The sequence below is a fragment of the Mustela putorius genome, unplaced genomic scaffold (assembly GCF_011764305.1).
Source record: "Mustela putorius furo isolate JIRA1106 unplaced genomic scaffold, ASM1176430v1.1 tig00003834_pilon_pilon_pilon, whole genome shotgun sequence".
In the NCBI taxonomy this organism is placed as follows: Eukaryota; Metazoa; Chordata; class Mammalia; order Carnivora; family Mustelidae; genus Mustela; species Mustela putorius.
In genome coordinates, this window is record NW_025421987.1 from 60,609,763 (window position 1) to 60,637,496 (window position 27,734).

Below are 27,734 nucleotides of genomic sequence, written 5' to 3' on the forward strand. Positions count from 1 at the left end.
GAGGAGGAGAAGCAGACTCCCCGCTGAGCGGGGAGCACAGTGCACTAAGGGCTGGATCACAGGACCCTGGGATCATGACCTGAGCCAGAAGTCTGATGCTTAACCTACGGAGACACCTAAGTGTATTTTACTTTTACTTTTACTTTACTTTCAAAACAGCATAAATTAGGGACATCAGGGCGGCTTAGTCAGTTAAGCATCTGACTTTGGCTCAGGTCATGATTTTAGGGTCCTGGGTTCCAGTCCCAGGTTTGGCTCAGCTCTCAGTGGAGAGTCTGCTTCTCCCTCACTGTCTGCGTCTCACCCCACTTCATGCTCCCTCTCTCTTTCAAATAAGTAAAATCTTTAAAATAAATAGATAAAAATAAAAGAGCATAAATTACATAACTAATAATTAGCATGGTTAGATATTCCAATACCTCAAATATCCAACATCAAATGATAATGATAATGATAATTAACATTTTATTTACAACTAAAGCTAACAACTAAAGCCTATCTTTTTCAATTACGAATATTTCCAATTCTAGATATTTTTGACTGAAGGGAAATATTTTAAGAACATAATCCTCCTTCATAATTTCTGAAACGGTATGTCCTAAACATAATTTTTTTGAAGATTTCATTTTTAAGTAATTTCTACACCCAACATGGGGCACAAGCTCACAACCCCAAGATCAAGTCCCATGCTCTGCCAACTGAACCATCCAGAAGCCCCCTAACCATAATCTAAGGTTTTGTTTAGGTTGCCATGTTATTATAAGACCTCAGTGTCATATATATGCATGTTTTTGTGTATATGCATATGTTTGTGTGTGTGTATTAACCAAGACCCAGTGGGTAAACTCACTAACAGTCTGTGTAAATTAAGTATCAGATGAGAATTAATGGCCTCTACAGGTATACAAGACATAACAGTACAGCCTTGCCTTCTCTCTTTTTTTTCTCTCTTTTTTAAAGATTTTATTTATTTATTTGTCAGAGAGAGAGGAGAGAGCACAAGCAGGGGGAGCAGTAGAGGGGGCAGAGGAGAAGCAGACTCTCCACTGAGCAGGGAGCCCAACACAGGGTTCGATCCCAGGACCCTGGGATCATGACCTGAGCTGAAGGCAGACACCCAGGTACCCCGGTACAGCCTTTTCAATAGCACTGTGAATGATAAGCAGGGCCAGCTATGTGAGTATATGACAAGTATAGTATCTCAGGGCCCCACATTCAAATAAATGGCCTCATGCCACTTGGGTTTAATCCTCTGCAAATGTTGTCTTGAAATTCTTAATAATTTTATCTTTGAATTTGCGTTTTGTAAATAATGTTCTATTGGGACAATGGTGCATTTGCTGGGAGCTTAAAGTCTCAGCTCACCCAAATTTCTACCTCTTCTATACTAGTTTTCTCCAAGAAGGGGCCTCTTAAGGCAGGGGTTGCCAAGGGTTATGGTTTTTCAAAAGAAGTCATAAACCCAGATTTTGTAAGTAAATTCTCTTGATTTTTAAAAGCTGAGTCCCTTTTTGAAGAGATCAAAACACCTTTGTGGCTCTGTGAGTCTTCTCTCCTGAGGATAACCTGATCTAGTTCAGCGTCAACTCTCCTCTTAATGATGGAAACTACTGCCCAGACCTAGCAATGATCCTTTTCCTTCCTGGATTAATTGAATATAATGGAATATTAATTTAATTTTTGAAGTTAGTAAGTGTGAATAGATTTCTTACAGAAGTTTCTCTTAATGTAAATTTAACATTTGAAACAGATTTTGGATACATAACACTTAAGTAATAGTTCACAAAATCCTTGAAACTTTGTTCTCCGAACGTTTTCCAGATTCTTCATGGATTGGTTTCTGGTTGTACTAATATTTATAATATGATGATATCCATAGCATAAATAATTATATATTTCATCAGAAGCAACTTTGCTCTTCCTGTTTTGTTTTCTGTTCTTTGTTTTGTTTTTTAAGGAGAAAGAAAACAAGCAGCCTTTTCTCTTCTAAAGCTCCCATGACTCTCAGGAAAAGCTGTTCATCTTCTCTCATCTCTTTATCTCTCATTCCCTCATCTCTTTATCTAGAAGTACCACCTACAGAGACAGTATATTTTCAAACTGTTCTGGTAGTCTCTAGAATTGCACAGTCTAATATGTTAGCCATGAGTGGCAACTATAATTTCAATTAATTAAAATTAAACAAAATTTAAAATTTGGTTTTCAGTCACATTAGCCACATTTTAAATGCTCACCAGTTAGTACTGGCAAACCAAAGCCTATTGAGTGCCTCTCTTCCCAACTCAGTAATTGGTGATGTCACCTTGGAATTGGCTCTGGTGAGAATATTTATACCATGGAGACTAGATACAAATCTGGCTTTTGTGTGTATGTGAATCATTTGCTAAACATATATTTACACAGTACTGTCATTAGGCACCTGTGGCTAGTGGCTACCATATTGGACATCACAGAGTATCTCTATCATCACAGAAAGTTCTACTGGGCAGTGCTGCTCTAGAAGGTGTAGTGTCTGGGGTACCTCCAGTCATTTTTTTATAAGAAAAAAATCTATCAAATGAAACTTTATTGCTATGGTATGAGTAGAATTTAACTGTGGTGCTCACTACATGCATCCCCAAACATCAGGCATTTCTAGGTCCCAAAGCCACCCCATACTGAATCCAGACCTGGATCAAGACTTGAGCTGTGCTTGGTAGCTCAATCCAGACACAGATATTTTTATTTCCAAGGATGCCCAAGTGATTAATATGCAATTCCATTTAAAGTGATAAAAATACATTTTAGTCTTAACTTTTAAAAAGAAAATCTTGGAGGCCTACATAATGTCATAGGATTTATTTTCATTTGATCAGACAAGTACACTGATTACTTAGAATAAACCTCTTAGAACTCTGTGGTTACCTAGAGATATTGCCTACAACCTAATAGACGATATTATCTTACAGATATCAGACTTAATCACAGGTGCTACCAGAGAGCTAAGGCTGGAAGTGGCCACCCTTGAAGAAAAACTCCGTGAATCTTGTATCCGCTACACTGAAGATTCTGAGTCAAAAGAGAAAGAAATCAAAAACCTGAAAAATGTGGTTGCAGAATTTGAATCCCGCTTGAAGAAGGAAATTGCTAGTAATGATTCTGTTTCAGAGGACTTGAGGAAGGAAATGCAGCAGAAGTCAGATGAGCTAGAAAGAGTAATGCTGGCACAAACACAACTGATACAGCAGTTTAACGAGTCCCAGGAACAGGTAAGGAGCAGAGGACAGTGGCATTGCCATTAGTGAAAGAGCACACATTCTTTCCCAAAACTAGACAAGCAGACAGAAACATGAAAGGCAGCTTGGTGTCACTCAAAGAGTTGGGGACTATGAGTCAGGGACTTGGAATTACATCCTGGTTGTGTTCTTATCTAGGCAGTCACTTAACCTCTCTGCACCTCATTTCCTTTTCTATAAAATGAATTCACTGGACTTCATAATCTCTATGGTTTCCTGGCACCCAGTTCTACTTTGTTGTAAATGACCATTTAAAACTTCGGGGACTAGAAATATTTGTGTATGTATGTCTTATTTGTTTGGACATTAAATCTTTGCTAAAGAAACTTTTAGAGCACCTGCTGCTTAAGTTCAGAAAATAATTTGGACAATATATTTTATTTTGTTTTTTAAGATATTTATTTGTTAATTTGGGAGAGAAAGAGAGCATGAGCAGGGGTAGGAGGAAGGGAGGGGCAGAGGGATGGGCAGTCTCCCAGCTGAGCAGAGAGCCTAGGTGTGGGGCTCTATCCCAGGACCCTGAGATCATGACCTGAGCCAAAGTCAGACACTTAACTGGCTGAGCCACCTGGGAACCCTAGGACAATATATTTTAAAAATAATTTCTTTTGGGGCTTTATCTTTCTGTCAACCTAAACTATAAGGTAATTTACATGTATTGGTCTTCTTTCTTATGTATGCATGATTATTTCAGCAATGTTTTTATTTAAACTGGAATAGACTTATTTTGATTTGAGTTTTTTTCCTAAAAAAGTCTTATTTCTGAACTGCTAAGCAGTTTGGGTCACACAGCATGAAGGAACCAAGATTCATATTTGAATTTCCACGATACAATGTTTCCTATTTCAGGAAACCTGAATTCTAGTGATTCTGCTTCTAAATTTCAAAGTGACCCTCAGGCTCAGCACTCAGCATCTCCAAGTTTCATTTCATTTCATTTCCTTCCTTCCTTCCTTCCTTCCATCCTTTTCTCCTTCCTTCCATCCTTTTAAAATAACACTAAGCATACTACTTACCTCTCCAGATGTTTAGGGGGTCAGCTGAGAGTCTTCTGCTGACACGCAGCAGCATAGCCTCCCTGATAAAAAGAGCTGCTTCACAGGCAGGCAGGAGGGGAAGGGAGAGCACACATGGACTCAGTTCCACTGAGGAAACCTTAAGGAGAGAGGCAATGTGGGTTTGCTTCAAGTGAGACAGCAGCAGTGAAGCTCTAGAGAAGGAACGGCAGGTTAGGGAAAGAAAGGTCAAGGCAATTAGACCAGCAGGTTTTGTAACTCTTAAATCACCAAAGAATTGGCAATATGGAAAGTAAGGAGTATCCTATAAACTAGGACAAGCAGAAGAAATAGAAGGGTTGACTCCAGTAAGTATATACTGAGCCTCGTGTAGGCACCAGGCACTGTGCTAGGCCCTATCTCTGCAATTATGAACAAGACTAACAACTGCCATTTCATGCTTTCAAAGAAAAAATTTAAAGACAATCTTATATGAGTAATTAAATTGACATCCAGGGGCACCTAGGTGGCTCAGTTGGTTAAGCATCTGACTCTTGATTTTGACTCAGGTCATGATCTCAGGGTCATGAGATCGAGCCCCACATCAGGCCCTGTACTGATGTATGTGCTTGCTTAAGATCCTCTCTCTCCCTCTGCCTCTCCCCTACTCCCTCTAAAAAAAAAAAAAAAAAATTGACATCCAGAGGAAAGAATGACCTAAACAAAGATTTAACATATAAAAAGCATAGACTAAGTCTTAAAAATTGGCCTTAAGGACCTGTATTTGTTATCTCTTGCTGCACAATAAATTATTCTCAAATTCAGTAGTTTCAAATAACAAACACTTACTATCTCATAGTTTCTGTGGGTCAGGATCTGAATGTGGCTTAGCTGGGTACCTCTGGCTTAAAACCTCTCACAAAGTAGGGATCAGTGGTACAATTTTGTCTGAAGGTTGAACTAGAGGAGAATTTGTTCTCATGCTCACTTTGTGGTTGTTAGCAGGATTCATTTTATTATGGCTGTTGGGCTGAAAGCCTTAGCGCCTTGTTGGCTATTGGTCAGAGGACTCCCTCAGTTCCTCGCAATAAGAACCTTCTCCATAGAACAACTTACACATGAAGCTGACTTCCCTCAGAGCAAGCAAGCTGGCAAGACTGAGAGTGCAAGAGACGGTGCCACAGTCTTTAACCTAATCTCAGAACTGACATCCCAGTGCTTCTGCTAAATTCTGTTCATTATAAATGAGTCAGTTAAGTCCAGCCTGCATTCAAGGCAAAGGGATTGCACAAGAGGGTGAATAAGCAAGAGGGCGGGGATAACTGGGGACTATTCTGGAGGCTGACAATCTCAGAGGCACTAGAGGTAACTTTGGCAAGAGAAGCTAGATTAAAAGTGAAGAGTGAATTTCTTTTTCAGACAAAGGGAGCTGGATGTGAAGCCCTTCCTGGTCATTAATTGTAAAAGGAAGCCCCTTAGAGATGGAGTTTGTTTGTTTGTGTTTTTAATGCACAGTTTTGAAATATACAAGACACTGGTTTGGCCCATAAACAATCATTGATCATTACTGGGGAATAGAAAGGGATCATTCTTTTTCTTTTTTTTTTTAAAGATTTTATTTATTTATTTGACAGAGAAAGATCACAAGTAGGCAGAGAGGCAGGCAGAGAGAGAGGAGGAAGCAGGCTTCCTGCTGAGCAGAGAGCCTGATGTGGGGCTTGATACCAGGACCCTGGGATCATGACCTGAGCCGAAGGCAGAGGCTTTAACCCACTGAACCACCCAGGCACCCCTAGAAAGGGATCATTCTAAAAGTAAAGTTACCTAAAGACAATCCTGGGAACAGACTTCCTTTAGCTAGGGTGGGAGGAAGGAAGGTAGATTAGATTTTCCATTAGAAGTTAAATAATTACCATTGAACTGTAAGAGTAAATAACTAAGGCTGGTTCTCTGATTAAGCATGCCAAAGTCCAGAATATTCTTATAAAAAAGAGGAAATGAGACAATAAAAGTGATAGGATTTATGAGCCAGAAAGAATAGAGGTGGTAGTATGTAAAGTGAAAAACACTATTATTTTGAGCATACATTCCAGACACTTGAAATTTCTCAGATTCTAGAGAAATAAACATTTAAGTGAAGAGCAAATTCTCATTAGAATGAAGATAAATTAATGGTCTAATAAGGAAGCTAATTAAGGACAGGAAAGCCCTATTCTCTTTCAAGGGGTCAGACAATGGGTGGACTTTGCTTTTAATTGTTTGAAGAATGTTCTCAAGGATAGGAGGAAAGCCAGAGCCTCTAAAGGGCAAATGGGCATCCCTGCATGAATTATTGGAGAGTGTCCACAGAGACAGCGGGGGTCAAGAAGGTGAAGCAAGGAGAGGTGCAGGTGAATAAGAGGAAAAAATGGAACATAAAACTGAATGGGAAATGTGAATGAGAAAAGAGGGCCCATGAAAATTTTTCATAGGGAGATGACACACACACAAAAAATTGAAATAATTTTTTAAGATTTTATTTATTTATTTAACAGAGAGAACACAAGCAGGGGGAACAGCAGAGGGAGAGGAACAAGTAGGCTCCCCTCTGAGCAGGGAGCCAGATCCAAGGCTCCATCCTAGGACCCTGGGATCATAACCTGAGCTGGAGGCAGAGGCTTAACTAACTGAGCCACCCAGGCATCCCTGAAATATTTTTTTAAGGAAGAAAGAAGTCAGAAGAGAAATTTAATTTGTTAAAGAACAGAACATCATCATTTAAAACCAGGTTAAAATAGATCACATGCTTCTTGCTGCCAGTTTTCCTTCCTACTAGCTTTATATGAGTCCTGTCAAGACAGTGTGGCCCCACCCCACCCCACTGTCAGGGGTCTTGTTGTAATCCAGAGGAAGAATGTGGTAAATCCAAAAGTTTTAAAATCTATCAATTTCTCTAATCATCTAATGATACTCAAAGACACTCAAAGATAAAAAGGAATGTTCTTGGTTAAACGTGGAGAATTGAGTACATATGTTTATCTATGCTTTATCTCAAAACAGCACTAAAATGACAGTGTGAATACATCCATAAGGAAAAGAGAACAGGAGAGGAAGGAATTGACATCAGATGAAAGAGATATTGACTGGGGCGCCTGGGTGGCTCAGTGGGTTAAAGCCTCTGCCTTCAGCTCAGGTCATGATCCCAGGGTCCTGGGATCGAGCCCCGCATCAGGCTCTCTGCTCAACAGGGAGATTGCTTCCTCCTCTCTCTCTGCCTGCCTCTCTACCTACTTGTGATTTCTGTCAAATAAATAAATAAACAAAATCTTAAAAAGAAAAAAATAGAAGAAAGAAAGGGATATTGACCAAATTTTGGAAAATAATTCAGAAGTAATTGAAAAATAATTCAGAAGTAATTAGTAGACTGTAGGATGTTGAAACCTAATGCCTGTAGGGATTGGGGTGAACCCCTAAAAGGATTATGTGACACAGCCCTGGAAAGGCTCAAGAACTGCAGATACCAGAACCTTCTGAAAGAGAGAACAGTGGATCTGAAAATGGGGTTGTGTGAATGTAAAAGGAACAGATAGATCCTCATATGTCCTCCCTAACTCCTAAGCAACCCTCACTCAACATTCTGGCAGGATACCAAAGATTTACATTCTAGAAAAACTGAATGTGAGAGGCTTTGGACCTGAGGTTACAGAACAGCAGAATGTGGGAGAAGGCTGGAATGAACATCTTTATTTAGAAGAATGAGACCTCCTCTTCCACTTTACCCATTTACTTCCCAGAACACAGACAACTGGGTTTATATATCAACAGCTAGGAAATTGAAAGTGCCCTCTCTGGAGAAATGAGATGGCTCAAAAGACAAGACAACACCTATGGATCCTGATAATTGGGGTCTCCCAGTGCAATGACGATAGTCATGTCTTATCTACCCACTAAGAAGTATAGCAAATCAATTAGCCCCCATGTAAACTCTCATGTAGCTTCCAATAACATTTTGGAAACTCATTTTTAAAAACATGAACAGCCAAAAGACCACCAAAAGTTTTAGAAATACCTCTAATCTGAGACAGAAACAAAGATCAAACAGATAAGCAAAAAAGAACTCAGAAGAAAAAGATACAAAATAATGCAGGGAGCAAGTGTGAGCTTCAAAAAAGAGCATAATTAATATCCTCAAAGAGAAAAGAAAAAATATTGCATCCTTAGAATGTGAGGAGGAGGCCATGAGTAAAGAGTAAGAGTTACTGTTAAGATATAAGAGCTGAAGTAAAAAAGTCAATACTTGGGTTAGATGATAAAGATGAATAAATTTTCCAGAAAGTAGAAGAAAGCGAGGATGCAGGGAAAGAGGAACCCTCCAACACTGTTGGTAGGAATGCAAGCTGGTGCAACCACTCTGGAAAACAGCATGGAGGTTCCTCATAAAGTTGAAAATAGAGCTACCCTACAAGCCAGCAATTGCACTACTGGGTATTTATTTACCCTAAAGATACAAATATAGTGATCCGAAGGGGCACGTGCATCCTAATTTTTATAGCAGTAATGTCCACAATAGCCAATCTATGGAAAGAACCTAGGTGTCCATCAACAGAAGAATGGATAAAGAGGATGTTTTATATATATATATATAAAGCAGCCATCAAAAGAAATGAAATCTTGCCATTTGCAATAATGTGGTTGGAACTAAAGGGTATTATGCTGAGTGAAATAAGTCAATCAGAGAAAGACAATTATATGATCTCTCTGATATGAGGAATTTGAAAGGCAGGGCAGGAGGTTGTGGGGCGGTAGAAAAGGAAAAAACGAAATAAGATGCAATCGGGAAAAAATGAAATAAGATGGGATTGGGAGACAAACCATAAGAGACTCACAAACTGAGGGTTGCTTGGCAGTGGGGAGGTAGGGATAGGGTGACTGGGTTATGGACACTGGGGAGAGTATGTCCTATGGTGAATGCTATGAAGTTTGTAAGCCTGAAGATTCACAGACCTGTACCCCTGGGGCAAATACTACATTATTTATTAATAAAAATAAAAAATAAAATAAAACTAAAAGACAAAAAAAAAAGTAGAAGAAAGAAGCAGAAATGGAGAAAAGAAAAGAAAATTAGAAGAGATTTGGAAAGAGAGAACAGAGAAAGTAAAAGAAAGTTATCCAGAAACTAATCAAGATCATTTCCAAATACTGAAGGATATACATTTCTATAATGGATGGTAAAGCAACCACAAAAGCACTTCATCATGATATAGCAACACTTAAGGATAAACATGAGTACTTAGAAAGTTTCTGGGCTGGGGGTTGGCAGTTGCGGAGAGTTGGGGGAAGGGTGTCACTTAGAAAAGATCAAGAATCAACATGGCCTCAGCATTCTTAACAATAGCAGTAGAAACCAGAAGACAGTGGCTTCCACATTCTGAAGAAAAGCTATTTTCAACCTAGAATTCTATAGCCTGCCAAATCAATCAAGCAAGTGTCAAATAAGGATATTCTCAGATATTAGAGTTCTCAAAAATGGTACTTCCCTTTGCAGCCTTTCTTGGGAAGTTATCAGATGATATATGACATCACAATGAGGGAACAAAATAAGAAAGGAGCAGATACAGGAATCAGGAAGTAAGAGTTCCAGTATAGGAGAGAAATGGAGAGAATCCCTAGGATGATAATAGGGAGAAATCCAAGAATTACAGCAGGGCACCAGACTTAGAGAACAACCAGGCTGGGTTCATCAGAAGAACAGAGGGCTTTTAGAAGTATGTTTCCAAAAACAAAAAGAAGCTGCTGGATTACCTGGAGAATTTGAACATGTTGAAAATATTTACATTTCTATAAGTGGGTTTGATGAAAAATTAGTAATCAACACCTAGAACCCTAAGCAGACAAACAGTGGTACAATAATTAACTTTGGAAGGAAGCCATACAAGAAGGAAAATGTAACCGTAGTACACTGCATGGCTCAGGTATACATAATATTTATATACTATAATCATATAAAGTAAAATATAGATTTGACTAAAAATCATGATGGAGGTTGGGAAGATTTTCCAATAAAATTGAGATAGAAATTTCTCATAGGAAAAGAAAAACACCTTTGGGTGGGACCATGAAATATCTACTAGGAATTAGAATAGGAAGCTAAATCTTCATTTTCCATTCTATGAAGCTGGTAGATAATGACTTCAAAACTGAAAAATCATGAGATAACCATAATGTTATTATTTAGAAATATGGAAATAAAATATCACAGGAAACTGCTTAAAAAGCTGAAAAAGGCTATTTCTGATATGATATGAAGGAGTGTTTGTTTTCATTATACTGTAGTACCATTTTAATTTTTAAATATGTGTTAGATATTATTTTAATTTTTAAAAATAATTTAAAACTATGGAAAAGAGTAACTTATAAAAAGGACCTAATAGAAAAAGTGGCAGAGAATAGGATAAAAGGCAGTGTTTTAGAACATGTAGATGTTGGGGCACCTGGGCTTGAGCAGTTAAGCATCTTACTCTTGTTTTGGCTCAGGTCATGATCTCAGGGTCATGGAATCGAGTCCCTCTTGTGACTCTAAGTTCACTTCAGTCTGCTTGGGATTCTTTCCCTTTCACTGTCCTTCCCCCTCTGTGCCTCTCCCAACTCAAGTACATGCCTTCTCTCTCTCTCAGTCTCTCTTTCTCTCTCAAAATAAATAATAAAATTTTTAGAAAATAAAAATAAAAAATAGATGCTAAGAAGAAAAATAGAGCAAAAGGACACCTTCTGAAAGAGAGGTCCTGTGGTCAGAGGACTGTCTGAGGAGATAATATTCAAGCAGACCTAAAGTGAGGACAGGAACATTCCAGGCAAAGGAAACATGAAATGTAAGGGCCCTGCAGCCAAGAACATCATGGGAATTTGGAGAAACCACGGGGAAGTCAGCAAGCATTGTTTAAGCTTAGTGAGCAAGGAGGACAGTGGTAGAAAGCAAGGTTGGAGGGACTAATTCATGTGGAGTCTATGGACTTGCAGCAAGGACTTTGGATTGTTCTCTTAGTGTGATGGAAAGCCACGTGGAGATTATGAACAAGGCAGTGACATGATCTGATTTATTTCTAGAGGATAACTCTGCTGTGGAGAAAATAGGTCAAAGAGAAGCAAAAATGAAAACAGAAGCACCAATCACAAAGCTCTTGAAAAGGTCTAGAAATGCGTGTATGGTCATAGTGATGAAAAGGGTGAGAAGTGGCCAGATTCAGGATATACTTTCAAGGTAGAGGCAACAGAAATTGCTGATGGGTTGAATGATGTGAAAGCAGAAAAGGAATCAAGGAGGCTGCCAAAGTTTGGAATGCCAGCAACCAAGTGAGTGAAAGTGCCATTTACTGAGATGGGAAACATTAGGAAAGGAATGCAACTGGGCAGGAATATCAAGAATTTGATTTGGCACAAAATAATCTTAATGTGTCTATTAGGTATCCAGATGGAGGTATTAAATGGGCAGTATGTTCATGGGAAGGCTGACTAGAGACTGATTTTGAGACAACCACATGTAGCTGATACTTAAGTCTTGGTACTGAATGAGATCCCAGGAAATTGAGATAATAGAGGGTTGAGAACAGGCACTCCAACTATTAGAGACTGCAAGGAGGAGAATCCAACAGTGGCGTCAGAGAAGGAATATCTAATGAGGAGGAAAGCTGGAAAATACCAGCAAGGACTCTAAGGAGAAAAAGAATTTAAAGAAGGGAACACGTACCTTCTATGGGGCCACAATCCCTTACACAAACGTTGGTTTCAGATAGGTTTTGAAATTCAAATTATTTCATATTTTAGAAAATTAGTAAATTACCTTCACCCCCAGAGATCTAGGGCAGACCCTCTCGTGCAACATCATCAATATTTCTGCGCTGAAGCATAGGAATAGCCCCACTGAGTGAAATAAGGATTGTCAGTCCAATTAGATTTTGTTACCTAATATTGTGAGTTACACAAATTTTTCTTCTCAGAGGTGGGTGGATGTCAAAATTTTGGCTAATGGGTTGTAGGCATGTACTTGCTTTCTTGACAATAGCTATTTTTGTTGGTTTTGTTCATTCACCTAATCATCACTTGGCATCTTGGATATGATTTTGTTTAGAAAATAAGAAAGGAGAATGCATGAGGTTGCTCTGTAGGGTTACAGACACAGAGAGGTAATAGGAAATAGCTTTTTTGTGTGAGAGGTATTTGCTTAGTTTTGGGATGTGCATATTCTATATTTACATATTCAATTGATATAGATAAAATGGTACACATTTCTCTGGTAATCCCATTTATGAGCAAACAAAGTAGTATTTAATATATCAACCAATGAGTAGTTCTCAACTTTGGGACCAAATCCAATGAGAGCATCTGAATCTCTTCTCTAACCTCTGGCTCCCCAGGGAGCAGGGGGAGAACTGGGGAGGCTTTTAGGAGTCAGGGGCTTATTCCTATGGTCAGTTGGCAGGGAGGATGGGTGACAGCCTGAGAACCTTATTGGTGGGGCATGGGACAGACGGGAGTGTGGTGGTCAGACTGAGAAGCTTCAGCAGTTGAGAGGGAGAGCTAAACAAAATTGCCTTTTACACATTGGAGACCATTTGTCCTGATGCAAAGTATAGATGCCAGAAAATTGACAGAATGAGAAAAAAATTGTTTCTGTTGTACTGAACTAATAGCAATTAAATTCCTAGTAAATTATTGACCTAGAGCAATGAATCCTGAACTCTGCCTTCATGGGCTCTTTCTCCCCCTTCAGAAAATCTGCTCTTGAAGCATATTAGTCCAAGGGATTATTTTCCTGTTTCTACTTCTGTTTTGGTGTATTAGCGGTAGTGATTTCGCAATGCCCATTATGTTTGTGAGTATAGGAGTGCAATTTTAGAACAACCGGCCTAACATCCATCTATCTTACTTCTTTCCTGGAACTATATTCAGATTCTCATTCCTGTCTTACCAAAGGACCATTTTCACTGTTTTTCTGCAATGTTTTGGACTGATCAGATTAGTTCATCAGAAGCCTTAAATGGAAACCTAGCTCCTGCTCATCGTTCTGATTTCCACACCTTTCCCACAGTTTCCCTTTGTCTCCGCTTCCCCCGGGGTTCCCTCCCTTCCCCACCCCTGAGTTGTTCAGCCATCCACTCACCCTGGGACATATCTAGTCTGGATAGATGAAAACTATAATCTGATCATTCCGTGACTGGTTCAGACCTCACTGGGTATAAAGCACAAAGAAAGACACCCATCTGTGCTCATTCTTCACTGAGGACTTGCTTTCCTGGCATGTTCCCCCAGTCGCCAGATTCAGTTGATTGCCATCACAAATGGGACTCTCACCTTCAGAGCAATCAAGTTAGCCAGCAAAGCCTTCTCTTGCTTCTTCCACTATTTTTGGAATTGAAAGCAATCCAGCTGTCACTAAGGATAAAAATGAAAACAAACATAAAAATAAACCACACTTACATTGCAAAGAATGGGGGGAAATTTAAAAATTGGCCATTTTTTAATATTAGAAATTTCAAACAGATGGCGAGCTAATTTATATTTTCTTTTTGACAATTATTTACCCAGTGAGAGTGCGATTAAGCCATATTTTAAACCCCGTCAAAGGGCCTTCATCTGAAAATGTTATAGACCCATCTATACTTAATGCTCTGCACCATCAACAGGGCTTAAGGACCCAGAAACAGTAGTTCTTTCATGCCCAGGCCACTCTAATCAAGGGGTACAAGTTTTAGGAACCTCCTCTGTGAAAATAATGGCCGCCTATCCTCCCTGCCTTCCATCTTGCCCCACTTGGGGCCATTTTCCCACATTAGCAAGCGGATCTTTCCTTAATGCAGATTTGACCATGCCAGCCCCCTGCTTGAAATGAACCTTTCAATGACTCCATACAGCCCTCAGAATTAAGGTAAAACTCATATTATCATGTTACTAAAGTCATCTTCAATCTGACCCTGCTCACTTTTCTCTGCCTCAGTCCTGGTCTCTCTTCCCCCTTCTGCACTCTGCACCCAAGTCCTACTAAGCTACGTGTCATCCCAAGATGTGCCTCTCCCTGTCGCACTGCCAGGCGTTTGCACTCCCTGTCTACTTTGCCTTAGAAAACCCCACGGCCCCTTCTTCACCTGGCTCGTGTCTCCCTTTTCATTTTGACTTACAGTTTAGTTAACAACCCACTGAAACCATTTTATCATGCTAGGATATGGCCAAAGATAATTTTACCTGAAACATTTATAATGTTATGGCTTCATTGATTATTCTCAAGTTTGCCCAGGATTTTCAATCTTACTGCACTTCCATCTTACACGTTTTCCTTATGTTGTTCAATGAAAACACACATTAAAACCCTGTAACAATACACCTTCAAAAACACAGCCCCAAAAGAGACATCTTGCCTAAATCACTGAAAGCAATCTAATCACAAGTGAATGATTCTTTTCCACACATGATGGAATTTTCCAGTAATGTGCCTTACTGACTTACTTATTGGCCCCGTCCACGTGTGCTCTTGTCATGCCCTGTCATACACAGTCCACCCCTGATATAGCAATCCTCTCAACTTGATATGTTCTATTTCCATTTTGTTACTACATAGTTGAATAAATTATAACATCTGAATTGCCTGTTGTACAAAACTGAGTTGTAACCTCAATTTTAAAAGAGGATGGTAGCAGGGGAGTCTGGGTGGCTCAGCTGGTTAAGTGTCTGACTCTTGATTTCAGCTCAGGCCATGATCTCCAGAGTTGTGAGATCAAGTACTGTTTCAGGCTCTGCTTTGGAGCCTGCTTAGGATTCTCTCTGAAGAATCCCTCTCTCTCAGCAACCCCCCGCCCCCAAAAAAAGAGGTAGCAGAGGATATGCAGATATTGTGAGATTCACATGAGATTTCACAGCATTTGTGGCAAAGACAAAAATAGAAGTTCTAACTACAGGCTTTTTTCAGTTCAGAGGTCCTCCTGGCTTGGAAATAATAGAAGAAAGAGAAATAGTCCTTTGTACTGGAAGCTAATAGCCTTGAAGAAGGATGAGTTCCAGAGCAGTGGGCCCCAGACCAAGATGGTCAGTAGCCCTTCCAAAGTTCAGTCTGGAGTTGGCGGGCACTTTGTTCCCATTAGACTTGCTATGGGGACATCTTTGGGTTCACACCTTTTCATTTCCCCCTTCAGTAGAGTGTCTCTTGCCTAAAATAGCTTTTAAGTGACTTGCTTAATGGATGTTTTCCATAGAACACTGCTCCCTTCCTTTCAGTGAATTTAATTTTAGTAAATGGATTGAATTTTCTTTTTCTTTTAATGAGAGCTCCTGTCACCACATCACCCATCACATTATCCTTCCATATTGGTGGACCTATTATTCATGTCACCAATTTGTTGACCTCATTAGTTAACTTCTATTCACTCTTTTACATATTCAAATGAACTTAAGTCTTTCTTACAGCTTTCTTAATCAGGGGATTTTTTTATACAAAGATATTGGAAACCTCTTATATCTAATCACTTCAACACATTTTGCCAGCTAACTCACTAGTAAAGAGAAAATAATACGTTGATGGTTGTGCCTTTTAAAATAAAGTTTAGATTATGTTTAGAAAACTTGGGCAAAACCAAATGTCTTTTTTTTTTTATTGTTTCCATGTCATAGAACAAAACGGTACCTGCTTGATGTAACTAATTAGACAATTCATTTAGGCCTGGGCAGCTGGGAGCAGGGTTCTGGAAGTAGGCCTGCCACTTCAGAGCTGGGTTACTCTCAGCAAATCACATAAGCAGTGGGGCTTCTGTGTCTTTCCTTGTCAAATATAGTTGTTGAGAGCAGGAAATGAGATGACACCTAATGTAGCAACTGATTAATCTTCTCTAGCCCTCCCTCCCTTACCTTTTCAACAAGAATTTCAAGTAGAGTTAATGAAAACCAGAAGAGAAGGCCACAAACATCATCCCTGGTCTCCAATTCCTCAAAAAACAAACAAGCAAAAATACAAACCCAAAACAACAATAACAACAACAAAAGAACGTAACTGGAACAACAACCCCAACCTAACTGGAACCAAATACTTAACCCTCATGATTTTTAAAAAAATGTGATTATATGGACACATATGTGTGTTGCTAATATATGTAAATGATGAGACTTTGTTTGACCGTGACATGCTGCTGATTTTAGAGAAAATTATGGAGCAACTGTTAATCTGGAATTGTGCCATATTCTTCAATCCTGATTACCAAATTTGGAATCGAATAGAATTCTGATCATAATCACAAGAAACTCAAATACGGGAAGATACTACTTTCTTGGACACTTTGTTATTTAGTTCCACTGACAGCAGATTAGTGAGTAAAGCCTTAGGAGGATACTTCCTGCTGAGAGTCAGAGTTGGGAATGCCTTGGATAGTTTTACAAACATAATAACCTGACGGAAATTCACTTAGTCAAAGACTCCTATAGCACAATCATTTTAATTGTGAGCTACCTTGAAGTAGCTATGGTGAAGCTACCTTGTTTACTGTACAACTGTACTGTCTTTTGTGACATCAGACAGACATGAACGTCAGGAGGTTAGAAAGGTCCAAGACTTAATTCTTACCATGGGCCTTGTAATTTGGATGAATTCCATAGATGAAAGATGGTAGCTCTTTAACTAAAACCGTAGAGTCACAGAATTGGAAGAGGCCTCAGTGATCTCTAGTCAAGTCACACATTTGAAGCTTGAATTTGCTCCAGTATATCCCAGTCACGAGAGAGTCAGCCTTTCAGAGTATCCTCTGGATAGCTCTGGCTATTAAAAAGTTATTTCTTATCTTCAACTCCATAGCTTTTGCCCTTGGCTCCAAATTCTGTTAAGAGCCATAAAAAAAAAGGCTGTGCTCAAACTCATGAGGCTGCAACAACTTGAGAGCAAGTATTGTATCCACTACAGCTTCTAGTGACTTGATAAATGATTGCTGAATGGAATTTAAAGCAAAAGATGTTCTTTATTTTTATATATATCTTTTTTTTTAAAGATTATATTTATTTGTTTATTTATTTATTTATTTATTTGACAGAGAGATATCACAAGTAGGCAGAGAGGTAGGCAGAGAAGGAGGAGGAAGCAGACTACCTGCTGAGCAATCCCGGGACCCATATGGGGCTCAATCCCTGGACCCTGGGATAATGACCTGAGCCACTGAGCCACCCAGGCACCCCTATTTTAATATATATTTTACAAAATAGCAAATGATCAGTATATTTAAGTTCTACTGAGAAAGCCTTGTATAAAGTAACTGATTTTATTATTTAAATATCATGGCTGATATTTTCAATTCTTTCAGTCTTATAATTCAAGCAATTTTATCTTATGTATTGCAATTTACCTTCATTGTAAAATAACTTACTTGCCCCTACAGATATTAGCTACTACACATCACACGTGCCAACAAGCTAAAACCCCAGTAAAGTAGCCATCAGAAGTTCTGGGTTCCAGTCCCAGCCCCCCACTACCCATCTGAGTGGTCCTGGCTCTTGTTTCTTATTCTGCAAACTGCAAGGGTTGAACCAGAGGTCCTCTTAAAGTTCTTTCCTACTTCACAAATCATTCGCATTTTTGACTTGTCTATCCCATGTGGCAGAGTATCCACAAAGACAGTCAAAGACAAGACTTCTGATTTCTGGTTCAATTCTCTAGTTATATTGCCAATAACTCTCCATATGTACAGTTTAAAGCTAGGGATGCATTCCCCCCTCTTTTCTCGTTTCAGAACACTTTTCTTCAGGAAACAGTGAGGAGGGAATGTGAAGAACGCTTTGAACTGACAGAGGCGTTGAGTCAAGCCAGAGAACAGCTCCTGGAGTTCAGGAAACTCAGTGGAAGTTCACCTCTATCACCGTGTTCCCTTAGCCAGGGCAGCCTAACCTCCTCTGCTGCAGTGGTCAGTAATCAGGGAGAGAGGAGCCTTACAAGACTGAACTCTGGAAAAGGAATCAAAATACCCAGCCTGCACAGAATGTCAAAACCCGCCACTTCTCCAACCTCTCCTCAGTCCAAGAGGCTTAGCAGCTCAGGTTTGCCCACTGTCCCTCAACCCCATCCTCCTCGCAGGGGTCCAGCATCTTCAGTAAACGAGACCAGACAAAGGCTGGCCACCATTCTGCGGAGGAGACTGAGTCAGCAGGGATCAGTCCAGACAGGGGCAGCTCCCCCCCGCACACCTGGTCTTCCCCAGTGGGCCAGAGATGCACGGTGACTGAGGATGACAAAGGTCAAATTATTATCGCAGATCAAGAATGCATGTACATAGATGTTTTTAATAAGATAATTGGGAAAACTAGGAATTGTGAAGCCACATTTTCTAAGAGACCTTTGAAGTTGCCACAGATAATGATGTTGTTGATATTCCAGAGGACCAGTGTCCATATTTCTATATGGCATCTTTAGGTGTGGTCTATGAATATACCCTTTTAGAGATCATAGGTGAAAATTTTCACTCATGGCATCTTTGTTATATATATATATTTTTTTTTTGCACCAATACAAGCAGATATATTTCCACAAAAAAATAGATTGTATTGGTTCTGTCAGTGTTTGTTCCTTTGTTTGTTGAGCTAAATGGGTGAAATATATGTAATTCCTATTTCCAAATAGAAAACAGAAGTACTTTAGTCCTACATTTGATAATTTCCTTATCATCATCATAGAAACCACTTTTTTTTTACCTCGCAGTCTAATTGGTTAATTCAGTTTCTTTTTAGGCCAGAAGTAATGATAGGTAAGGTATCCTTCAAGAAGGCAGTCTTCCCTGTGAACTTGGGACCTTCTAGGAAAAGGGACAGCAACTCCCTTGAAGAAAAAGGTGGTTTACTTTTCACTATATAGATAATTTAAAAAACAAAACAAAAAACAACAACAACAAATAAAAAAAAGCCTGGTTTAAATATTACTTGGTAGGGATTTTCTACATTGAATGCTTTTTAGTAATCATAGTCAGATTTTTATTTGATGCTCATATCCTTCAACCATTGGGAAAAGAACTAATTCAAGACTGTTCTATAGAGATACATAGTGCTAATTTGGGGTTCACATTTTATTACTCCCCAAGATGGGTGACTAGTTAACATATTTTCTGTTTTCAGAGTGAAAAATTAAAACGAGCAACCAAATCAGCTATTCTAAGTTAAAAAGCTTCAGGCCCCTCCTGTTTCTTAAAACACAACTCTTGAGAGCTTGTTTGGAGGTTCTAGCAAGGGAGCACAGCTATTCATACACCCTTGACCGAAGAACAGTCCTCTCCTCTGTCGGGGAAGGTCGTCCTCTTCGACTGAGCACACAGCTTCGGGAGGGATGCACATGGAGCGGTGAGGGAGGAAGGGGACACCCGCCTAGCCAGCCAGATCAGCTGAATCAACCCTGGCGATCAATGGGGTGACAGATGTCGCCCTTACATCCTTAAAACACAACTCTTTACCTTAAGCTAATGTTTGTCTGTCTTTTCCCCCCTTGAAACTGAAATGTATTTTTCTTTCAGGACTGACTTTATTTAAATCCTTCATCTGATTCTATCAGGGACATCCAGGCTTCTTACTCCTGGATAAGGATATAGTAACATGAAATATGGCACATAAAACTCTCCTTTGTTTGGCTATCATATTGATGAGAGAAGCCAAAGGCACTTGGAATCCTTCCCATCTGGAAAAAAAAAGTAAAGCTACTAAGTAATTCAGATTTATGTCTAATCTTTCAAAAGAATAGTCTAATCTACCAGTACAGTGTTTTAACCTCAAAAAAAAAAAAAATCCCTATCAGGTTTGCTGATTTCCCTGACTAGTTTAAGTGAGTACATCTTGTATTAAGACTTAGAATGCTGAGTGTTGCTTTACAGAGACCAGAATTCCTTATAATGGCATTTGAAAAGAGAATAAATCATCATAGAATAGTGACCCCCAACCATCTCTTTCCAAATAAGGAATAGATGCCCAAAGAGGTCTGACTTGGCTAAAGCAGCATGGCTAATTAGTGACAGAGCTAAAACCAGACCGCTATTAACTGACCCCAACTTTCCCCCTCGCTTTTCCACTCATCAGATTCCCCAGCCTCCATCACAACAGAAGCCCTACATAGTATTTACCTAATATTTTCTTTAAATGCACTCACTTCTTAAGCTTAAAGTTAGTAAAAAGAAAACTTGACCCAAGAAAGAATAACTATAGAGTAACAAGTTTGATTTGCTAGGTATATTTCTTCTAATACTTTAAAATACTAAATGTTAATTCGTGTACCCCCTAAAATCATCTCATATAATGACGGTAGTACTCGTGCCACACTCTGGGAACCTCGATGTTTCTGGTCTGGTATTTGCAGGTTTATTGCAAGTACCAGTGACATGAGGTAGATGGCAAAACTAATGAAAACTTTATTAAACCTACAAGAATATTTGGGACAGCAGTCTTTGTCATCAGATGATACACGTTTTTCCAATTTTTGCAGTTTCAGCTCTCTTCAGGAGCCATGGGGACATATTTTTCCCAAAATGTGAACAGATTTAAATTTGTAAAGAAAGTCACACGTAAGCATTTCTAAAGCGATGTAAAGTGCAAAATCTGGTTTCTTGGTTTGCTATTACACTCTTGCATTATAATGAGTAATTATGTCAATAATCTTTCTGAGGATAGAATCAGGATGTGCAATAAGGCTGTGTTATAGTCCACAAGTATATTAGAAAGGTAAGTTCATGGATAAACAGAGGGACAATATTTACATTTGTTTCAAACTAGACCACTTGCATGGTGCCATCTAAGTTATGTGCTGGTATCTTTTAAAGAAAGACAAAGGAAAGAGAATCACATTACTGTATCTAAAGAAGGTGTTAAGGACACAGACTCCTAGATTTTCTCACTGCTAAGCTAACTCTTGCCATGAAACAGTATCAGGAATGTTAAGGAAGTCGTGAACATTATAGTGAATTAAAGCTCTCAAATGCATGTAATGCATATTAATTTAAGTCTATTAGTTTTCATTTCTCTCTATATATATGTTTTCCATGACCTCAATGGAAGGATTGATAGGTACAAAAAGAAAAGAATGTCACAGAAAACATTCCTTACGGAATTATATCCTATTAAACTACTATTGGTAGACAAAGATGGGAGAATTCTTCTATAGTTAACGTAGATTTCTCAAGTAATTTATGAAAGTTTTATTGAATTAAATTACCATATTTATACTTAGTCAGAATTACTTAAAAGTTATATTTCCTGGCAATAAAACTGACGAGAAAAGGCATTAATGTTGAAAATTACATAAAACTAAAAATTTTTTGATGTTCTGTTAGTCTGAAAACATTTTGTAATATTACAGATCAATTATAGCTAATTTCTTTGATTATGAAACAAGTTTTCTCAAGCTTCATCTTTTAATGTTCTTACGATTATTATAATATTACATTGATAAAGCAACCTAAGTAACCCAAAAGGGTTAATGCACTGGAGCTGAAAATTCCTGACCATCATATTGTATTTAATGGAGCACAAAAAAGGAATTTAATATGTACCCAAGTTCACAAATCCTACAATAAGTATAGTTTTTTAAAAATTTTTTCACTTTTATATTTTAAGAAAATAATGTATGTCCACCATACCTTGCACAAGACACCTTTGATGGTTCCCCAAGACATGATAGACAATAATGGCACCATTCCTAAGGTGGTGTCTATGGTATATTCAGGAAGAAATTCTACTTTTCCTTTTGAAAATATTAACCCTATATAGCAATAAATTGTGAAGCCCATATAATTAGATTGCATCTTTAGAATCTTAAATATAAATTATGTCATATTGGTTTATTCTTTTTTTTTTAAAAGATTTTCTTTATTTATTTGACAGAGAGAAATCACAAGTAGATGGAGAGGCAGGCAGAGAGGAAGGGAAGCAGGCTCCCTGCCGAGCAGAGAGCCGGATGCGGGACTCGATCCCAAGACCCTGAGATCATGACCTGAGCCGAAGGCAGTGGCTTAACCCACTGAGCCACCCAGGTGCCCCAATCTTGGTTTATTCTTAATTCACATATAAAACTTTCTTGACAACACAGTACTGGAATCTAAAACACACAAATCCAATGACAATATTTTCCATGATCCAGAAAGTCAGAAGATTTCCTTCTTCTCCAGCATTCATATAGCATAGTGCTTTATATCGATTGAATGAGTAAAAAAATTTACTAGACCTCTTTTACCCCACCCCAAAATATATAAGAGAATACTGTGTTGCAGAGATTAAGTAATTTATCCAAAAGAAATACTAAGGAATAATTTTAAAACTTGTACAGTTTCTGAGCATCTTGATCTGTAGAATAATAGTGAAGCTATATTATACATTCACTCATTTCTTCAACAGATAGAGAGAATTGAAAAAGCACTCTGAGAGGTACAATAATGAAGACAGACTACAGATTCCCAAGAGTTGTACAGTGGAGAGTGGGAAGAAGCATATACAAAAACTGTAACACTGGGCAGTATTGAGAAGAGCGTCAAAAGCAAGGTGTTACGTGAATTTAACTTCTTGCTGGAAGAATCAAGGAATATTTTTGACAAGAATTGGTATTTATCATAGGTCTTAAAGAATTGGTAGGATTTTATAGAAAAAGTTATACCACATAGAGGACATGTGAAAGAGGTGCAGATATGAGAAGTGTAGAAAATACTTGGTGAAGGGAAGTAGTAGGAACCTGACCCCATAGCATGAATGTGTTAAATAAAGGCCTTTGCAGCATTTTGTCTAGAAGAGACGTGCACCTCACTGAAATCTGGCAGAGCTTTTTAGGAATAATTATGGAGTGGAAAGATTGGAGATGGAACACAAGTTGTTAGATTAGTATGGTAGTTGAGACATGAGTTACATAAAGTTCTGAATAAAGATGTTGATAATGGAAATAAACAAGAAGGAGCTGACTCCAGTTCTATTCAGAGAGGAGAAAGAATTTGTTCCCTGTTAAATATATTTTGAAACTGTTACTAGTGATTGCCTCTTAGCAGGGGGTTCAGTGTATGAGATTGGCTCCAATTAAAATATCACCCTCTGCTTAAGAATATTACGACTTCTTGGGGTGCCTGGGTGGCTCAGTGGGTTAAAGCCTCTGCCTTCAGTTCAGGCCCTGATCTCAGGGTCCTGAGATCAAGTCCCGCATCGGGCTCTCTGCTCAGCAAGGAGCCTGCCTCTTTCTCTCTCTCTCTCTCTCTCTCTGCCTGCCTCTGCCTACCTGTGATCTCTGTCTGTCAAATAAATAAATAAAATCTTTAAAAAAATTACTTCTCTGAAAAATGTGAAATCATAGCTACTACATTTTCATTTGAGCGACCAGTAACTAATTCCACAGACTCCATATTCATAAGAATCTTCCTTAAAGTTAAAAGAAAATTCAAATCTGAATAGTGTTCAAAGAATTATGGAGGAAGAATGTGGAAATTGACATTTAAAAAAATAGCTACCATCTTGGCCTCAAAGAATGCAAAGCACAACTCAGTGGTGGCCTTTGGGAGTAATATAGTGCAATAAAACCTTTTCTGATTTTTGTTAACTGTTTATGAGGAAAAATACAGGAGATAGCAGCCAAAATAAAAATAAGTGCTATCTTAAAATCCTTAAATGTTATCATTCTGAAATGACCTGACACATCTTCTGGACCAGACCTGTAATTTTACAGAAGGAGAAAATGGGTACCTTTATAAGAATAATAAATAATAATCTTTTAAATAATCTTTTAAATCCTTGTAACTGCTTAACAGCTGACTTGATGAGAAAGTCATGGCCTCCAGCTCTTGGCCAAACATCTCATTTCTAGACTGGAAGAATAGTATAAGTGCTATGAATTTTTGCCACTCAAAGTGATCCAGCAGGATCAGTGTTTCCAGGGAGCTTGTTAGAAATGCAGACTATCGGGCCTCACACCCAAGGGTACCGAATGAAATTTAATGAGATCTGTAGGTGATTCTTATTAAAGTATGAAAATCTCTGCTCACAGTGGTGCCCTTGGCCCTAGCATATTCTGTCTCTAAGAGCTATGATAGTATTGAATAGAAATAATCTTGCTAGACTCAGTTCCTTTATGCCTAACTGAAACCAGTGGTGCTCTGAGACCACCCATCCCGCTGTTGACCCATCCAACACCTCAGGTAAAAGTACACTCAAAATTCTTTTTTCTTTTTTTCCCAGGTGATTGTAAATCTGGAAAGCTCTCCAGAAAAACTAGTGAATTAAGAGAAGTCAGTATCCAATCAATAGTCATAAAATCTTATGTCTTGATCCAAGTTTCTGAGCCTGCAAAGAACTGAAGATTTGTTATTAAAAAAAAAAAATCCAATAGAAATGCTTTCATTTTGATCATTGGCAACTTACTGAATATTCTTAAATTTTAACCTCAATGTTACATATTTGGATATCTGATTTTCAAAAGCAAATCTGGTAATTTTGGTTGTCTTTTGAGGATTGTGAAATGTAGAATACTTAGATAACTTATTAGAATCATGAAAGGGATACTGGAATACTATTATTCCCCCAAAAGTAGTTCTTTTTTTTTCTTTTTTTAATCCTTTATTTTTTTAATTTTTTTTTTGACATAACAGTATTCCTTATTTTTTCACCACACCCAGTGCTCCATGCAATCCGTGCCCTCTATAATACCCACCACCTGGTACCCCAGCCTCCCACTCACCTGCCAATTCAAACCCCTCAGATTGTTTTTTAGAGTCCATAGTCTCTCATGGTTCACCTCCCCTTCCAATTTCCCCCAACTCCCTTCTCCTCTCTAACTCCTCTTGTCCTCCATGCTATTTGTTATGCTCCACAAATAAGTGAAACCATATGATAATTGACTCTCTCTGCTTAACTTATTTCACTCAGCATAATCTCTTCCAGTCCCGTCCATGTTGCTTCAAAAGTTGGGTTCTTAACCACTTAAATATAAAACTGTAACTTGCAGTATTAAACTGCAATTTATTTTAAAGGTAGAAATAGCAGTATTAATAAGAATTTGATTCGGATTTAACATTTCAAAATCTGTACTTAACACAATAAGGCATTACACTCACTTGCCTGTGAGTATTAAGTGAACTCATATCATTAATACTATAGAGCGGGTACATTCTTTAAGCTTTCAGTTCAGAGAATAACGAAAGGATTGCCTTTATTTGCGATTAAAAAGTTTTAAAATATCTTTTATTAACATTCTTACTGCTGATGTTCAGCTTGTATGTTTGTTATTATTAATAATTCACATTAATAATAATTCAAATAAGAATTAGGCAGACATATAATTGAAAATATTGAAACATTTAAAAATAGAGCCTTCTGTAAGATTTAACACTGGAAATCTGGTATTTTTTCCGAGAAGTATGAACATCTGGCTTTGCAGTGTGCACCATTGTCAGATATATCCACCTTTCTCCTAAGTAAGCTTGACATGATCTAACACATTAATTTAAATAGATGTCTTCTGTATTGTGTCTTCTTAAAGTGAATGAGTTCTACAGCTGTAATTTTCTATCTAGAACCTTAAATTTCTAGTGAATTAAGGTTACTGCCAAGATTGAACTGACTACTTCTTTTCACTGATACAAAGCAGAATTTCCTAAAACCCAGGGTAGGCCAAATTCCCATTTGCTATTACCAGACTTTTCAAATGGTTGAGATTTTAGCTGGAATCTCCAAGGCTCTCAAGACCAGAGTCATTTTTATTTTTCCAAGGGATACACAGTACTCCATAAAGAATGGAGATTAGTGAGAAAAGGTGAAGGTAGGGAGAAAAGAATCCACTACTTTATTTAGTAGCAGCCTTGAAGTAAGGACCCAATCCATGTATTCCCCCAAAAAATTTTTTTGAAAGATTTCGTTTATTTGTCAGAAAGAGAGAGAGAGCGCATAAGCGGGGGAGTGGCAGACAGAGGGAGAAGAAGGTTCCCTGCTGAGCAAGGAGCTCTATGCGGGACTTGATCCCAGGACCCTGGGTTCATGATCTGAGCCAAAGGCAGACACTTAACCAACTGAACCACCCAGGCATCCTTCCCCCCAGAATTTTAAGTCAATGTTTTTAGGTATGTACCCTGAAAATTTACTTTGAAAAAACTACATACTTCTTGCACATTTTTATCTCTAAAATATTTAGAAATATTTAGAAATATCTAAAATTTTTCTAAAATAGCTCTAAAATATTTCATCATAAATTTAAATAGTTACAAAGGATGTTGTAAAGATAATCAGTATATTATAAATAGGACATTAAAAATAAAACATTAAGATATTTTGTGATTATAAACCTTTTATTTAATAACATGGGAGTATGTTATTAAATTACTACCAAAACATATACATAACTTTATAAAGTTCTTGTGGATTGATACATTATTAGTTACTAATATACTATTATTTATTTTTAATATTTCTCTTTTTATTACCTTTTTTTTTAGTTTTTATTTTAATTTCAGTTAGTTAACATACAGTGTTATATTCGTTTCAGGTGTACAGTATAGTGATTCGGCACTTCCATACAATACCCGGTGCTCATCACAAAAGCCCTCCTTAATCCTCATCACCTATTTCACCCATCCCCCATCCACCTCCCTTCTGGTAACCAGCAGTTTGTTCTCTATAATTAAGAGTCTGTTTCTTGATTTGTCCCCAGCTCTCTTATTTTTCCCTTTGTTTGTCTAATTTTTTAAATTCTGCATAGGAGTTAAATCATAAGGTATTTGTCTTTCTCTGAGAATCACTGTATATATATATATGTATATATATATTTATATATATGAATATAAAATCACATCTGTTTTATCTATTCACCAGTCGATGGACACTTGGGCTGCTTCCAAATCTTGGCTATTGCAAATAGTGCTGTTATAAACTTAGGTGTGTATGTATCCCTTTGAATTAACATTCTTATATTCTTTGGGTGAATACGCAGTAGTCATTACTGGATCATAAGATAGTTTTACTTTTAACTTTTTGAGGAAACTCCATAGCATTTCCTAGAGTGGCTGCACCAGTTTACATTGCCACCAATGGTGCCGGAGGGTTCCCCTTTCTCTGCATCCCCTTTCTCTGCATAACACCTGTTATTTCTTCTTGTTGATTTTAGCCATTCTGACAGTTGTAAGGTGATATCTCATAGTAGTTTTCATATGTATTTCACTGATGATGAGTGATGTTGAGCATCTTTTCATGTGTCTGTTGGCCATCTGGATGTCTTCTTTGGAGAAATGTCTGTTCATGTCTTTTGCCTATTTTTTAATTGGATTATTTGTTTTGGGGGTGTTGAGTTGAACAAATTCTTTATATAATTTTGTTACTAACTCTTTATCAGGTATGTAATTTGCAAATGTCTTCTCCCATTCCGTAGGTTGCCTTTTTTTTTTTTTTTTAGATTTTATTTATTTATTTGACAGAGAGAGATTACAAGTAGGCAGAGAGGCAGGCAGAGAGAGAGAGAGGAGGAAGCAGGCTCCCTGCTGAG

The 27,734-nt window shown here is 38.1% G+C and overlaps 1 protein-coding gene across 5 annotated transcripts in view; it reads left to right on the forward strand.

The window, feature by feature from the left end:
* LEKR1 (leucine, glutamate and lysine rich 1) overlaps positions 1–22,076 on the forward strand; it is a 186,693-nt gene extending 164,617 nt beyond the window's left edge. For all 5 annotated transcript variants that reach the window (XM_004755621.3, XM_045088553.1, XM_045088554.1 and 2 more), the window contains 2 exons: positions 2,949–3,248; positions 18,001–22,076. In XM_004755621.3, coding sequence (XP_004755678.1) covers positions 2,949–3,248; positions 18,001–18,486 — 786 coding nt within the window. In that variant the 3' untranslated portion in view covers positions 18,487–22,076. The remainder of the gene's footprint in view (positions 1–2,948; positions 3,249–18,000) is intronic.
* The last annotated feature ends 5,658 nt before the right edge of the window (positions 22,077–27,734 follow it).